Source organism: Pomacea canaliculata, linkage group LG3 (genome assembly GCF_003073045.1).
Source record: "Pomacea canaliculata isolate SZHN2017 linkage group LG3, ASM307304v1, whole genome shotgun sequence".
In the NCBI taxonomy this organism is placed as follows: domain Eukaryota; kingdom Metazoa; phylum Mollusca; class Gastropoda; order Architaenioglossa; family Ampullariidae; genus Pomacea; species Pomacea canaliculata.
Genome location: NC_037592.1, coordinates 24930099 through 24945149, shown reverse-complemented (window position 1 = coordinate 24945149; position 15051 = coordinate 24930099). Strand labels below are relative to the sequence as shown.

At 41.9% G+C, this 15051-nt stretch overlaps 3 protein-coding genes across 3 annotated transcripts; all 3 read left to right on the top strand.

Moving 5' to 3' along the window:
- The first annotated feature begins 84 nt into the window (after nucleotides 1-84).
- On the top strand, nucleotides 85-754 carry LOC112559508 (iduronate 2-sulfatase-like). Its single transcript, XM_025230815.1, has one exon. The coding sequence runs from the start codon at nucleotides 119-121 to the stop codon at nucleotides 653-655; it is 537 nt and encodes a 178-aa protein (XP_025086600.1). The 5' UTR covers nucleotides 85-118; the 3' UTR covers nucleotides 656-754.
- Nucleotides 755-4719: 3965 nt separating this feature from the next.
- Nucleotides 4720-9256, top strand: LOC112559503 (iduronate 2-sulfatase-like). Its single transcript, XM_025230812.1, is given in 9 exon segments — nucleotides 4720-4822; nucleotides 5297-5433; nucleotides 5810-5987; nucleotides 6277-6365; nucleotides 6738-6803; nucleotides 6805-6949; nucleotides 7395-7555; nucleotides 7799-7925; nucleotides 8447-9256. Coding segments are annotated over 9 exon segments (1674 nt in total). The 5' UTR covers nucleotides 4720-4755; the 3' UTR covers nucleotides 9151-9256.
- Nucleotides 9257-10298: 1042 nt separating this feature from the next.
- LOC112559502 (iduronate 2-sulfatase-like) lies at nucleotides 10299-14799 on the top strand. The gene is made up of 8 exons (XM_025230811.1): nucleotides 10299-10470; nucleotides 10943-11079; nucleotides 11460-11637; nucleotides 11886-11974; nucleotides 12347-12557; nucleotides 13010-13170; nucleotides 13416-13542; nucleotides 13982-14799. The coding sequence occupies exons 1-8, from the start codon at nucleotides 10404-10406 to the stop codon at nucleotides 14683-14685; spliced, it is 1674 nt and encodes a 557-aa protein (XP_025086596.1). The 5' UTR covers nucleotides 10299-10403; the 3' UTR covers nucleotides 14686-14799.
- Nucleotides 14800-15051: the final 252 nt, after the last annotated feature.

Here is a 15051-nt window from a genome sequence, read left to right as displayed (position 1 = left end):
ATGCAAAGAGCAGGCACTTCAAAGCTCTCTAGATTACAGACTTTCGCTACATATAGACAAGCATTTACCTAGAGGCTTTCAAGTTTCTTCTGTGCCACCCGAGTTCCCTCTGGCCACGATGGCCTTGGTGGAGCTTGTTGACCTGTTTCCAACGCTGGCGGATATCGCTGGACTTCCGGTCCCTCCGCCGTGTCCTCCGTCATCCCTGAACGTGTCTTTCTGCTCCGAAGGGTCGAGCTTCCTGCCGGTGATACAAAACATGTCGCGCGGTTTTCAGAGAAAAGAGAAATCGTCTAGAATCGCTGAGTCCCCGAGCGTGAGCGGCGTTCATTGGAAGAGCGCAGCGTTCAGCCAGTTTCCCAGACCGAGGATGGAACCGAGTGTCAACAGCGACCAGCCGAGTCTGCAGGACGTGCGTATTATGGGCTACTCCATGCGCACGCACGTGCACCGCTACACCGAGTGGATCGCCTACGATCCGGCGAGTTTCTCGGCCAACTGGACGCACGTCTACGCCAAGGAGCTGTACTTGCACGACGTAGACCCCAACGAAGATCACAACGAGGCTTACTCTTCTCGGTATGCCACCTTGGTCGAGAGACTCGCGCTTCATCTACGAGAAGGCTGGCGCCATCACCAACCCCTCTCACATTAGCACGCGCCTGCAGGGGCTAGTTGAATGACATAACGCGGAGACTCCATTCACCACCACTACCACCACCACCACCACCACCACCACCACCACCACCGGCACCACCACACCACACACCACCCATTCCCCTCAGAAGTATTCGCTCAGCCATGGTGGAATAACATTCTGGGCCGTCCTTGACTTCCAAACAGGGAAGAGGGTCAGAAAATGCTGGAACAGGACGCGCCCACTGAGTCGGAGGCATGCGCGTGTTGCACAGTCTGTTGGGAGGGCAGGCAGGGCAGTGAAGCTTAGGGCACGCAACCTGCTGCCTGAGGGAAACGCCTTTATCTTTGTAGGCATCTGTATTATTTGATGTGTGTGTGCTTCGTGCCCATAAACTGTCACACTTGCCAAAGATACACCCATGGCTGCCAAGCCCTTTCCCTGTAAACGTGAAATAAAGCAACAACAGTGAAATTTGTAATACGATTATGAAAAAAGTAAAGACAAAATATTTTGTTTTTATAATTTATTTTCAACATCTTGGCTCAAAAGAGACGTGAACTTGCGCCTGACTCAAAGATGTTTAAGTCTGTAGCAAATTCCTTCCTCTTTAAAAAAAAATTAGTAGTTTGCTACCTAGAACAGAATATAGCTTTTGAGTAGAAAAAAAATTCAAAATAATTTTTAATCCAAATTGCTGGTAGGCAGAAGACACTCAGATCCTTAATGAAACAGGAACTTAAGTTCGCCAGGGTTGACTTTGTCTTATGAAAATTTAAAGGTAGCAAGGCTAGTCGTAATTTACTATACAATGTTTTACTTTTGAATATGATGCCAGCTGTTCACTCCTGGGGCAGCAGTCATGAAGTGAGTGTAGGTCTCTGCCCTGGGGCAAGCAGCATGGGGAACTCAAGAACAAGTGTCTTGTGTCCGAGGTTCTAAGGTGGTTTCTAGACTCCGCAGATGTTTTTACCACATGAACAGTAGTCATAAAGCTGTGGTAAAGATGTCCTTGGGTAAAGAAACATGAACTAGATGTCGAATGTCGAAGACCCGACAGAATGAGCTCGGACATTTTGCTGCCGAGTGACAGTCGTAATGAAAATCTTACAAAAACTATTTCGGTTTATGACATTTTTCGATTTAACACTCAGTTTCACAAAATGGCGATCATCTAAGAAGTGCCTGTGTAATTTGCATACTGTCACATTGCTTAAAAAGAGTTAACCCCTACATAATTATTGTTTGTCGTTGTTTTATATTTATACATATGTAAAGATGGCAGCAGGGATTGCATGTGTCACGTGAGAACGCGGTGTGTTATTTGTGGCTCGTATGTTAAAATATTAAAAACTATATATACGTGAAGGAGTTTAAAGACTTAGTGTCTTGCGACATGTGTTTACCCTTATAAATACTTTACATTTTGAAAGTTTATAAATACACAGACATTTTATAAACACACTCAGAACAAGCGCTTTTGGTTTATTTCAATGAGATACATTTAGTCTCTTTTTTTTTGGTTGAAAGGCTTTGAACATGTGATCAGTAGCAATTCCTGACAGTAACTAATTTCTTCATTTTCTTACTTATCGGTGTGCTATTATCTTCCTTGTTGAATAATCTTTGCATTGTCGTCGACAACAAAAAGACAAGAAAGTAAACATGTTCCAAAGGAATTAATCAACAAATAAAATCTTATGAAAAATTAGAATCCTGCCCATTCCAGTCAACAGTTTTCAGGAAGGCGAATGAGCTGCTGCCAATGAGACTTTCTATCTGGAATCTTTAATGTCGAGCCCTTGCATCAACAACTTTTTCCGCCGCTTCTGGTTGTTATCGTTTGTCGTGTCATCACCATGTCTTAACTACTGATGTGGTTTCCCTAAAATACTTTTTGTGTTTGTGCATGTTACCCTTGTTAATTGAAGTGTACCGACAATTTAAGATGGCGGTGTAGGTAACGGTAAATTAATTTTGTCCATGGGTGGTCTGTGTTTCCTGTTTTCCATGTAAGTACGAACACCTATTCCTTTGAGAACTGGAATTGTGTGTTTGCGTGTGCGAACGCTTATTTTTACTAACTGTTTACAGAGTGCATGCCGGTGTTGCTTTCGAGGCAAAATATTTTCATCAGTTATTGGAAGATGCAGTCTTCTGTTAATAGTTATCCATCGGCAATAAAACTTTACGAGCAGAAATAGGCTTTTGCTGTTTGCTTGATGTTTCCGGAAGGAAGTTTATCTTCCTCCAAAAATTCTACCAGGATGGAATAACTCCCCTGTATCAAAGACAGCAAGGAATAAATACTGCAAAGATGATTAATGAGAAGCTGACCTGCCCTGTTGAATTCTGGATCCCCATCCAGTCCAGTTCCTCATCTAGAGTCGAGCAGGGAGAGCACGTGTCCTGGACACCACTGAACAGTTTATTTATCTGCCTGAATTCCTGTCCAATGTTCCTCCTTTTGTTCTATTTTTTATTTTCACAATTTATTTGCTATTATTTTTGTGTTTAGTCATGCTCTCGTGTTTCTCTTGGCTGTTGTTCGCCTCTGGCTGAATGAGTGAATGATGTGTGGGGTGACTGAGCAGTTGTCTGTGAATAGGGAGAAAGGACGGGTCAGTTGGCATGTCAAGTCCTAGAAACAGTCTTGGATTTATTGAATGTTGTCTTTGGTTCGTGACATTGAGCGTTCTTATGTGTTTTGCAGTATAATAAATATTAGACTGCTTTATTGTAAATAAAACTTGTATAGGAAACAGATTTATATTGTTATTTACTTCGTGCCCTCTTATAAACCTCCTATTTTTTATCTCAAAATATTAATTGATGAAATCGTCGACAACTGTGGAATTTTAACCTATATAGGTGACTGAAGAGTGCATTTTGTTTTGTTTGCTACTTGGAGCGCCACTGTTGTAGTAAAATTTATTAATTTCGTTGTCTCAAAAGGGATACGAAGAAAGAGTGAAAAAAAGAGTAATGGCAGTGTGTGTGTGTGAAGTTAGAATTTAAAAAAAATGTTGGCTAGGTATTCCTCCGAGTTTCTGACATTTAAACAATTTTTCCGTTCTATATTATACAATCTAACTTGCAAAGCGCAGTGCAAAATTGATCATAATTTTTAACCATTTGTAGACTTTGAAATGTTATCTCCTAAGACAATGATGGCCTGCACCTAATCTGACAATTTTGAACACTCGGGCATTCACAGGGTAGCGTCTCGCCTCAGCTAGTGAAAGGGAGACAATCTGCCTCTAAGTTCCCTTTCCGTCTCTCCACTAATTTTAGAATCTGCTTTGCTTTTACTTTTGAGATACCAAGGAAAAAACACAGCAAATAAATAATAAAAGAAATGTATGAATGCAGAGTTTCGTATGATAAGAAAGGTTTAGGCTAAAGAGCTTTGTCCGCGATAGAGTTAACTTCTTGTGAGCAGGGCAAGCTTACAGTATTAAGAATACCTTTCAGAACAGATTTAGAAAGATAGCCTAACAATTTATAATTATATTATAATTATAGTTAATTACTATAGTATAAACCCTACTAGGTGGGGCAGTCCAGTAAGGTTACGTGTTACCTGTAAATTCTTGGGCTCAGATGCTACTCGGGGTAATCTCTATTCGAGGGCTGGTCCTCGGGATTTTTCTATTTTACTCCTGTTTTTGTGTACACAGGTTCTCACACTTTCACACATTATGGGCGCCCGGTAGTGTAGTGGCTCAGACCTCACTCCTCATTATTGCACTGTATAGACAAAAACCACCTTACTTAATAAGTCAATAGATAACAAGCTTCGCTTACTCGCATTTCTGGTAAATTTTAATTCTAAAGATTGAAATAAAGTTGATCACATTTTTGTTCCTGTTATCATTGTTCTTGTCTTTCTTGGTCTAAGAACAATGTGTCAGCAACATCGGGTGTGGGAGAGTAAAGGCTGTCTGGTGGCAAAGGGCAACGAAATATTATACAATGTTACAGTGACCGTAGCTTCAAAAGGGTTACATCACAAATCCTTGAAGCCAGTTATCTTGACATACTCTATATACAGGTGGTTACCTATCAGCGAGGTCATTGTCTGTCTATGCTCCTGTCTCACCACTTGTACTGCAACCATGGGTGTGACTGCGCGTGTTGCGTTGGTAACCTTGTGTTCAGCCTACCTGGTGGTTAATGTTTACGGTAAATTATGACTATCTGATTATTATTTTATACATAAAGATAGAAAACGTGAGTAAAATTGGCTTTCCTTCATATTTGTTAAGTATAATGTAGCGTTTAATATAGAGGTGCAATGATTTAAGGAAAGTCAAACATTCGTCAGGTGTATGTCAGTACGAAAGTCCTCGGGCATGCTCACACACATTTGTTCACTTTGAGGATGAAAGTACAGTCACATCTCACAAACACACACTTAAGCCCTTAAGATGGAATCAATTACATTTACATCAAAAATTAGTAACTGGACCTCCTCATTGCATGCTACACTCAAAAACACTACTTCCGTCCATCGCTTAGTCCATGAGAACCACCAACTATACCAAAGAAAATAGTGATTTAATGTTCCTAATTGGGAAGTTAATATAACGAAGATCGCTGCACTGTATGCCATCTTGCTTTGACTAAAATATTCCTTTTTTTTTACTGGACTAACAGCGAGACTTAATGTTCTTTTCATCGTTGTGGATGACCTGCGACCGCAACTCTCTTGTTATGGATACCCCAACATGGTGACACCGAACATCGACAACTTTGCAACGAAAAGTGTTACTTTTGAACGAGCCTATGTCCAGGCAAGCTAACTTATTCTTTCCATTTATTCTGTTTTTCAACAAATTATTCCCTTGGTCAGTTTTTTCCCCTAAATTGACAGTCTGACGTTTCCTTCATTTGGGATTGTGAGTAAACAAACTCATTTTTATATTTGTCTGATTCCTACTTTTTTCTATAATTCAAACAAAGAATCAAAAACAAATTTTGTTTACACACAAAATTTGTTCGTCTATTTTGAGTTTATCCTTCTCATAAAGACAAGGTTTTTCTTTACTGTGAGACGCAATATTATGGTACGTTGTTGTTAATGTGAAGATATAATGTTCTCAGCAATGGCCAATACCACGGATGTTTTCAGTAATTGTCAACAACAACCATGTTCTCATTATTTGACAGCAAGGTGTGTGTTCTCCAAGTCGGACTTCGTTTATGACCGGGCGGCGGCCAGACACCACCCACGTCTTTGACCTCAAGACCTACTTTAGAAACACCACCGGCAACTTCTCCACTATTCCTGAGTACTTCAAGAACAATGGCTACATTTCCCAGTCGTCAGGCAAAATTTTTCATCCAGGTGACACCCACTGGTCTGGTTTCTAAACTTTGCTAGTCTCATATTTGCTAATATTTGCTAAAACAGGTATTTGATTACATGCAACCAGCTATGAAGGCAGGTTTGTTTACAAGTTATATTCCTAGAGGATAAAATATTTCATCGATGGAACGAACGATACGTTAAAAGATATTTATATCATTTTTGGTGAGGTCGACAATTGACAGCTTGCATTTAAAATAAGAATATCTGCTAGTCTTTGAAATGTTTGACTTTGATGTGTCATTTCTTTGTCATGTCCATTTTTCAGGAATAGCATCTGGTAAGACGGATGATTACCCAGCCAGCTGGTCCTTTCCTGCTTACCATGCCCCTACAGAAAAATATGCAATCCAGAAGGTTCAGTCTCCTGGTTATGTCACGTGCACTAGTCACGGTCCACATAATTACCTTCAACTTGACTTGATCTTTGATGAACTTACTAGAAAAAAAAACTTTTGCTTAGCTCAGTATATGGTGTATTTTCTGGGTTCAAAATGTCTTGTAAAATAATAAAATTTGTAGATTGTGTAAAGCACGTTAAGGTTTAGGGTTCATATTAAAGAGGAGGATTCCTAACGAATTAAGTCACATCACTAGTCAGAAATTCTCAGACAAATTCATTTGTGACATCCGAAACATTAAAAAAACATGTCCCAAGAAAGAATTGAAAGGAATATTAACGAACGGGCAGTTGGATGATATTTGTTTTGCTATTCTCCTGTTCTCCAGGTATGTCCTGGGTCTGGAGGGACTTTGTATCGCACCGCACGGTGTCCAGTCAATGTCACCCAGCAGCCCGGGGGGATCACTTCCAGACATCCAGAACGCAGACTTCGCCATACAATTCCTACAAAACAGGTCCGAGGACCAGAAACCTTTCTTCTTAGGCATGGGGTTTATGAAGCCTCACCTGCCATTCAGGTTTCCTATAGAATACTTGGGTGAGTACCTTTGTCTTTTCATGGACACCTGCTCCCTTTGATGTCTGTATGTTCTTAAATTCGGGTATAAAATGGACTGACAGGGAAGTTGAAAATGTTTGTGCGTGCCTGAGGGGGGTGGGAGGAAGAAAGAAGGGATGATTTTTTGATGGGACACAGACAAGCATCAATAAAAAAAACACATGCAAACACAATGTCTTGTCACTCACAGCACTGACCAATCCTATATCGACTCACTAAATTAAATTTACAGCGATTTAATAGAAAACTTTGAAGCACTATGGTCATCAGTTGCACTTTTCTCGTCCTGTAACCGACACTAAAAATTGAGCGAAAGAAAAAGATGGCAAGGTCCAGCCTGCATCCTTGTGTGTGACAGAAATATTCACATCCATTCAGACACTAGCTGCTGCTCTGTAAGACGTACAACCCCCATTTGTCACAGACCTATACCCGCTGTCCAAAGTGGCTCCAGCCCCGAATCCCAACTACCCGCTGCTCCTACCCGAGGTGGCGTGGTCGCCATGGCCAGAGCTGCGTGTCTATGATGACATCGTGGCGCTCAATGTCAGCTTCCCTTACGGTCCGGTGCCTCCTGAATACGCGGTTTGTTGTGTTGTCAAAGAGTTCAATAAAGAAGAGCTAAAAAGTGTATAAAAAATTAGTCTTATTTCATCTTATTTAATCTTTAGTCTTATTTAATCCAGGAATATTCTCCATACGTATTCCACAAGTATATCCACTCATTAAGGCAAGTCAACCATCATTTTTGGTGCTTTAATACCTAATCATTATCGGTGTGATAGCTGACACGTCTACATCTGCGCATGCGTTGACAAACCTTTGCAGCTGCTGCTACGTCAGGCCTACTCGGCAGCTGTGACGTATATTGACGCGCAAGTGGGCAGGATCATGGCGGCGCTGGACACCCTCGGGCTGGCCAACAACACGATCGTGACTTTCCACGGAGACCATGGTGAGAGAATAGAGGGAAAATAAATCTCTGCACAATACTCGTTTTTAGTTTAAAAAAGAACTGATGTCGTTTAATGTATGTACTTTTTACAGTGAGTTTCTTTGTAAAGCATTTCTCTGGAGTTTAATTTTGTTCTTCCTTTCCTATCATTCTTTTTTTTTTCTCTCTCTCTCTCTCTTCTTTCACGTTTTTATCTGTGTTGTAAAAACAGATAACATGGGATTTTGGTTTAGAGTTGTTTACACAAATCACGTTTATGGATGTTTCCCTAATTTTATCCTCTAAATCAGTGGTCAGAATGCAAGCGCATGGTCTGAAATAAACTTTTTTGCTGGAGGGTGGAGAGCGACGAACTTATTTTATTTCTTTGTTTATGACAAAGTAAATTGATAATTCTTTCCTCGCGCATGCCTCTCTTTTTCTTTTTTTTTTTTTCTTTTTTTTCGAAAACGCTTTTCCTTTCCCCGTCAAATATTCGCAGAAAATTTTTGTCACGTGACAGTTCTCTGCTTGTCGAACAGGCTGGCAGCTCGGCGAGCACCAAGAATGGTGCAAACACGATAACTTCGAAATCACCACGCGTGTCCCAATGTTCGTCTACATCCCTGGCACGACGGCGCCAAAAGCCCCTCCAGGGCAGTTGTTTCCCTTCTTCGATCCCTTCGAGGCTCTTCGATCGGACTACAAAGCGCCGGCCATGACCTCGGGTAGACTTTCCACGGATGCCTTGGTGGAAGCCGTGGACCTCTTCGCGACGCTGTCGGAGTTGGCCGGGTTGCCGGTTCCACCCCTCTGCCCTCCAGACTCCTCGCAAGTCGAACTCTGCACCGAGGGGTACAGCCTCGTTCCCCTCATCAGAAATCTAACGACATCACCGTCCAACTCCAGCTTCCAGTGGAAGTCGGCCGCCTTCAGTCAGTACCCGCGTCCGTCGGCCACCATCCAGCACAACAGCGACCTGCCCAACCTGGACGACATCCGCATCATGGGGTACACGATGCGCACCGACGAGCACCGCTACACAGAGTGGGTGGCCTATGACCCCGTGACCTTTACGGCCAACTGGACGCAGGTGTACGCGCGCGAGCTGTACGTGCACAGCTCGGACCCCGAGGAGAACTACAACGTGGCGGATGCGCCGCTGTACACCCAGCTGCTGACGCAGCTCTCGCAACAGCTGAGGCGAGGCTGGAGGGCGGCGCTGCCAGCCATGGCTGAGTCATGACGTCATGACCGGAAGCTGATAACAGGCATGCGCATACTGTATGTTCGAAGATCTTAGCAGAAGCTTGGTTGACCATAGAAATAAAAAGTTTTTTATTTGAAATATATATCTCACTTTTTTTTTTTTTTTGCTCATTCATGCTTGCGTGTACTTAATGTACTTAACAGCACGAAGATGAAAAGTAGTTTTCAAGCTTTGGAGTTTATTTTGTTCAAATGACGACTGCTTGCTACTTACTGGAAAGCAGACAACTATACAAATGAAAATGTGGTGGAAGGGAGAGGTAAACAAAGGAATTAGCGCTCCTTTCTTTTTTTTTTTTTAAACATTTATTTTGTCTCACAAATACATGAAATAGAAAAAAATACAGTACCTTGCAATATAATACAAGCATATACACATAAGGTAACAGTCATTCGTTCCAGAAATTGAAAAGAAATTGCCTGCAGGCAGTCCATTAGTACAAGTTACACATAGTGATGATGATTACGAGGATGATGATGAATGAATCATTGAATGATTGATTTACTGGCTGAAGGGCTAGCAAAACAAGTATTTAGATTACAATAAAAGCTTGGAGACTCATGCTGTTGTGATTGCAAACTTTTTTAACAAAGAACCTTCATCTTCATTGGTTGCATACCACAGACTGCAAAACAATTTCCAGAAATGTGCAGTTTTTTCCAGCATAAATTAAAATTTGAATGACACAAAAACTGCAGCCATATTGTTCTCACAAAAAACTTATTTCTCCTCACTATGTAGGAATGCATAATAGAAATTCACAAATTTATTTAACCTCGAGGTAACAGCCAACAAACTGCGATTCAGAGCAATAATAGCAAGACCCATTTTTATTCACAGCAGCTAACAATGAAGAACCAAAATATTTTTTATAAAACAGCAATTTTTTAAACAATGAAATATCACTCAAATTGTTCAGTTATACTTTACTTGTGAAACTGTACAGGCAAAAGTAGTTTCATCTTATTTCATCTTATTTAATCTTTAGTCTTATTTAATCCAGGAATATTCTCCACAAGTATATTCACTCTTTAAGGCAAGTCGTCCATCATCGTTTGGTGCTTGTATACCTAATTTTTATCGGTGGGACTATCACAGGGGCTAGGAGAGGGGCTGAGGAAGTCACGCACACGTCCTACCTCCGATATGACCATCGCTCACCCAGGTGGTTACCTATCAGCGAGGTCATTGTCTGTTTGTGCTCCTGGCTCACCACTCGTTCTTCACCCATGGGTGTGACTGCGCGTGTTGCGTTGGTAACCTTGTGTTCAGCCTACCTGGTGGTAAATGTTTACGGTAAGTTATGACGATCTAATTATTATTTTATACATAAAGATAGAAAACGTGCGTAAAATGTGCTTTCACTTCAGATTTGTTCAGTATAATGTAGTGTTTAGTATGGAGGTGAAATGATTTCAGGAAACACACATTCATCAGGTGTATGTCAGTCCTCTTGCGCATGCTCCCACACATTTGTTCACTTTGAGGATGATAGTACAATCACATTTCACGAACACTCACTCAAGACCATGTCCTTCGACTTGGAAAAAGATTACATTTTATATTAAAAATTAGTAACTGGACCTCCTCATTGCATGCTACTCTCAAGAACACTACTTTCGTCCATCGCTTCGTCCATGAGAACCACCAACTATACCAAAGAAAATAGTGATTTATTGTTATTGTTGGGAAGTTAATATAACGAAGATCGCTGCACTGTTGCCATCTTGCTCTGACTAAAATATTCCTTTTTCTACTGGACTAACAGCGAGACTTAATGTTCTTTTCATCGTTGTGGATGACCTGCGACCGCAACTCTCTTGTTATGGATACCCCAACATGGTGACACCGAACATCGACAACTTTGCAACGAAAAGTGTTACATTTGAACGAGCCTATGTCCAGGCAAGCTAACTTATTCTTTGCATTTATTCTATTTTTCAACAAATAATTCTCTTGGTCAGTTTTTTGTTCCTAAATCGACAATCTGACTTTTCCTTCATTTGGGATTATGAGTAAACAAACTCATTTTACTATTTGTCTGATTCCTACTTTTTACTATAATTCAAACAAAGAATAAAAAAAAATTGTTTACACACAAAATTTGTTCGTCTATTTTGAGTTTATCCTTCTCATAAAGACAAGGTTTTTCTTTACTGTTATCGTGAGACTCAATATTATGGTACGTTGTTATTAATGTGAAAATATAATGTTCTCAGCAATGGCCAATACCACGTATGTTTTCAGTAATTGTCAACAACAACCATGTTCTCATTATTTGACAGCAAGGTGTGTGTTCTCCAAGTCGGACTTCGTTTTTGACCGGGCGGCGGCCGGATACCACCCACGTCTTTGACCTCAAGACCTACTTTAGAAACTTCACCGGCAACTTCTCCACTATTCCTCAGCACTTCAAGAACAATGGCTACATTACCCAGTCGTCAGGCAAAATTTTTCACATAGGTGAGACCAACTGGTCTGGTTTCTAATGTTTTGCTAAAACAGGTATTTGATTACATTTCATTGCAGGCAGGTTTTTTTACAAGTTAACTTCCTAGAGGATAAAATGTTTTGTCGATGGAACGAACGATAGGGTTAAAATATATTTTTATCATGTTTGGTGAGGTCGACAATTGACAGCTTCCATTTGAAAATAGTCTTTGAAATGTTTGACTTTGATGTGTCATTTCTTTGTCATGTCCATTTTCCAGGAATAGCATCTGGTAAGACGGATGATTACCCAGCCAGCTGGTCCTTTCCTGCTTACCATGCCCCTACAGAAAAATATGCAATCCAGAAGGTTCAGTCTCCTGGTTATGTCACATGCACTAGTCACGGTCCACATAATTACCTTCAACATGACTTGATCATTGATGAACTTACTAGAAAAAAAACTTTTGCTTATCTCAGTATATGGTGTATTTTCTGGGTTCAAAAGGTCTTATAGAATAATAAAATTTGTAAGATTGTGTAAAGCACGTTAAGGTTTAGGGTTCATTTTAAAGAGGAAGAAGCCTAAAGAATTAAGTCACATCTACTAGTCAGAAATTCGCAACCAAATTCATGTGTGATATCCGAAACATTCAAAAACATGTCCCAAGAAAGAATTGAAAGGAATATAAACGAACGGGCCGTTGGATGATATTTGTTTTGCTATTCTCCTGTTCTCCAGGTATGTCCTGGGTCTGGAGGGACTCTGTATCGCACCGCACGGTGTCCAGTCAATGTCACCGAGCAGCCCGGAGGATCACTTCCAGACATCCAGAACGCAGACTTCGCCATACAATTCCTACACAACAGGTCCGAGGACCAGAAACCGTTTTTCTTAGGTATGGGGTTTAAGAAGCCTCACCTGCCATTCAGGTTTCCTGTAGAATACTTGGGTGAGTACCTTTGTCTTTTCATGGACACCTGCTCCCTTTGAGTTAGGTCTATCGGTTCTTACATTCACGTATAAAAGAGACTGACAAAGTTGAAAATGTTTGTGCGTGCCTGAGGGGGGTGGGAGGAAGAAAGAAGGGAAGATTTTTTAATGGGACACAGACAAGCATCTGAATACTAACCAATAAATAAGCACATACAAACACAATGTCCTGTCACTCACAACACTTACCAATCCTATATCACTAAATTAAATTTATAGCGATTTCATAGAAATCTTTGAAGCACTTTGATCATCTGTTACACTTTTCTCGTCCTGCAATGGACACTAAAAATTGGGCTAAAGAAAAAGATGGCAAGGTCCAGGCTGTATCCTTGTGTGTGACAAAAATATTCACATTTATTCATACACTAGCTCCCACTCTGTAAGACATGCAAGCCCCATTTGTCACAGACCTATACCCGCTGTCCAAAGTGGCTCCAGCCCCGAATCCCAACTACCCGCTGCTCCTACCCGAGGTGGCGTGGTCGCCATGGCCAGAGCTGCGTGTCTATGATGACATCGTGGCGCTCAATGTCAGCTTCCCTTACGGTCCGGTGCCTCCTGAATACGCGGTTTGTTGAGTTGTCAAAGTGTTCAATAAAGAAGTGCTAAAAAGTGTATAAAATTAGTCTTATTTAATCTTATTTAATCCAGGAATATTCTCCACAAGTATATTCACTCTTTAAGGCAAGTCGTCCATCATCGTTTGGTGCTTGTATACCTAATCATTATCGGTGGGACTATCACAGGGCTAGGAGGGGGCTGAGGTGATAGCTGACACGTCTACATCTGCGCATGCGTTGACAAACCTTTGCAGCTGCTGCTACGTCAGGCCTACTCGGCAGCTGTGACGTATATTGACGCGCAAGTGGGCAGGATCATGGAGGCGCTGGACACCCTCGGGCTGGCCAGCAACACGATCGTGACTTTCCACGGAGACCATGGTGAGAGACTAGAGTAGATGTCACGACTGAGGGGAAATAAATCTCTGCACAATACTCGTTTTTAGTTTAAAAAAGAACTGATGTCGTTTAATGCGTGTACTTTTTACTATCATCCTTTCTTTTTTTTCTTTCTTTCTTTTCTTTCATGTTTTTATCTGTGTTGTAAAAACAGATAACGGGGTATTTTGGTTTAGAGTTGTTTACACAAAATTTTTTTTTTGATGTTTCCGTAATTTTATGCTCTTTTACTGGAGGGCGGAGAGGGAGGAACTGATTTTATTTCTTTGTTGCAGACAAAGTGAAATGTTTGCCTTAATTAGTAATTCTTTCCTCGCGCACCAAAATGTTCTCTCTCGTACTTTAGGAAACGCTTTTCCTTTCCCCGTCAAATATTCGCAGAAAATTTTTGTCACGTGACAGTTCTCTGCTTGTCGAACAGGCTGGCAGCTCGGCGAGCATCAAGAATGGTGCAAACACGACAACTTCGAAATCACCACGCGTGTCCCAATGTTCGTCTACATCCCTGGCACGACGGCGCCAAAAGCCCCTCCAGGGCAGTTGTTTCCCTTCTTCGATCCCTTCGAGGCTCTTCGATCGGATTACAAAGCGCCGGCCATGCCCTCGGGTAGACTTTCCACGGATGCCTTGGTGGAAGCCGTGGACCTCTTCGCGACGCTGTCGGAGTTGGCCGGGTTGCCGGTTCCACCCCTCTGCCCTCCAGACTCCTCCCAAGTCGAACTCTGCACCGAGGGGTACAGCCTCGTTCCCCTCATCAAAAATCTAACGACATCACCGTCCAACTCCAGCTTCCAGTGGAAGTCGGCCGCCTTCAGTCAGTACCCGCGTCCGTCGGCCACCATCCAGCAAAACAGCGACCTGCCGAACTTGGAAGACATCCGCATCATGGGGTACACGATGCGCACCGACGAGCACCGCTACACGGAGTGGGTGGCCTATGACCCCGTGACCTTTACGGCCAACTGGACGCAGGTGTACGCGCGCGAGCTGTACGTGCACAGCTCGGACCCCGAGGAGAACTACAACGTGGCGGATGCGCCGCTGTACAGCCAGCTGCTGACGCAGCTCTCGCAACAGCTGAGGCGAGGCTGGAGGGCGGCGCTGCCAGTCATTGCTGAGTCATGACGTCATGACCGGAAGCTGATAACAGGCATGCGCATACTGTCAGTTTTGTTAGTTCGAAGATCTTAGCAGAAGCTTGGTTGACCATAGAAATAAAAAGTTTTTTATTTGAAATATATATCTCATTTTTTTTTTGTTCATTCATGCATGCGTGTACTTAGCAGTGTGAAGATGAAAAGTGGTTTTCAAGCTTTGGAGTTTATTTTGTTCAAATGACGACTGCTTGCTACTGACGGGAAAGGAGACAACTAGCAAATAAAATGTGGTCGAAGTGAGAGGTAAACAAAGGAATGATCGCTCTTTTCTTCATTGAACAAATGGTGATACTGCTGTACCCACAGGTGATATATCATATGATGTTTCTAGCTT

Excerpts from the sequence above, each read along its gene's own strand:
- LOC112559502 (XM_025230811.1), top strand. The coding sequence starts at position 10,404 with ATGGGTGTGACTGCGCGTGTTGCGTTGGTAACCTTGTGTTCAGCCTAC. Across the intron at positions 10,471-10,942 it reads CCTGGTGGTAAATGTTTACG|CGAGACTTAATGTTCTTTTC; the intron begins GTAAGTTATGAC and ends CTGGACTAACAG. Across the intron at positions 12,558-13,009 it reads GTTTCCTGTAGAATACTTGG|ACCTATACCCGCTGTCCAAA; the intron begins GTGAGTACCTTT and ends CATTTGTCACAG.
- LOC112559508 (XM_025230815.1), top strand. The coding sequence starts at position 119 with ATGGCCTTGGTGGAGCTTGTTGACCTGTTTCCAACGCTGGCGGATATC.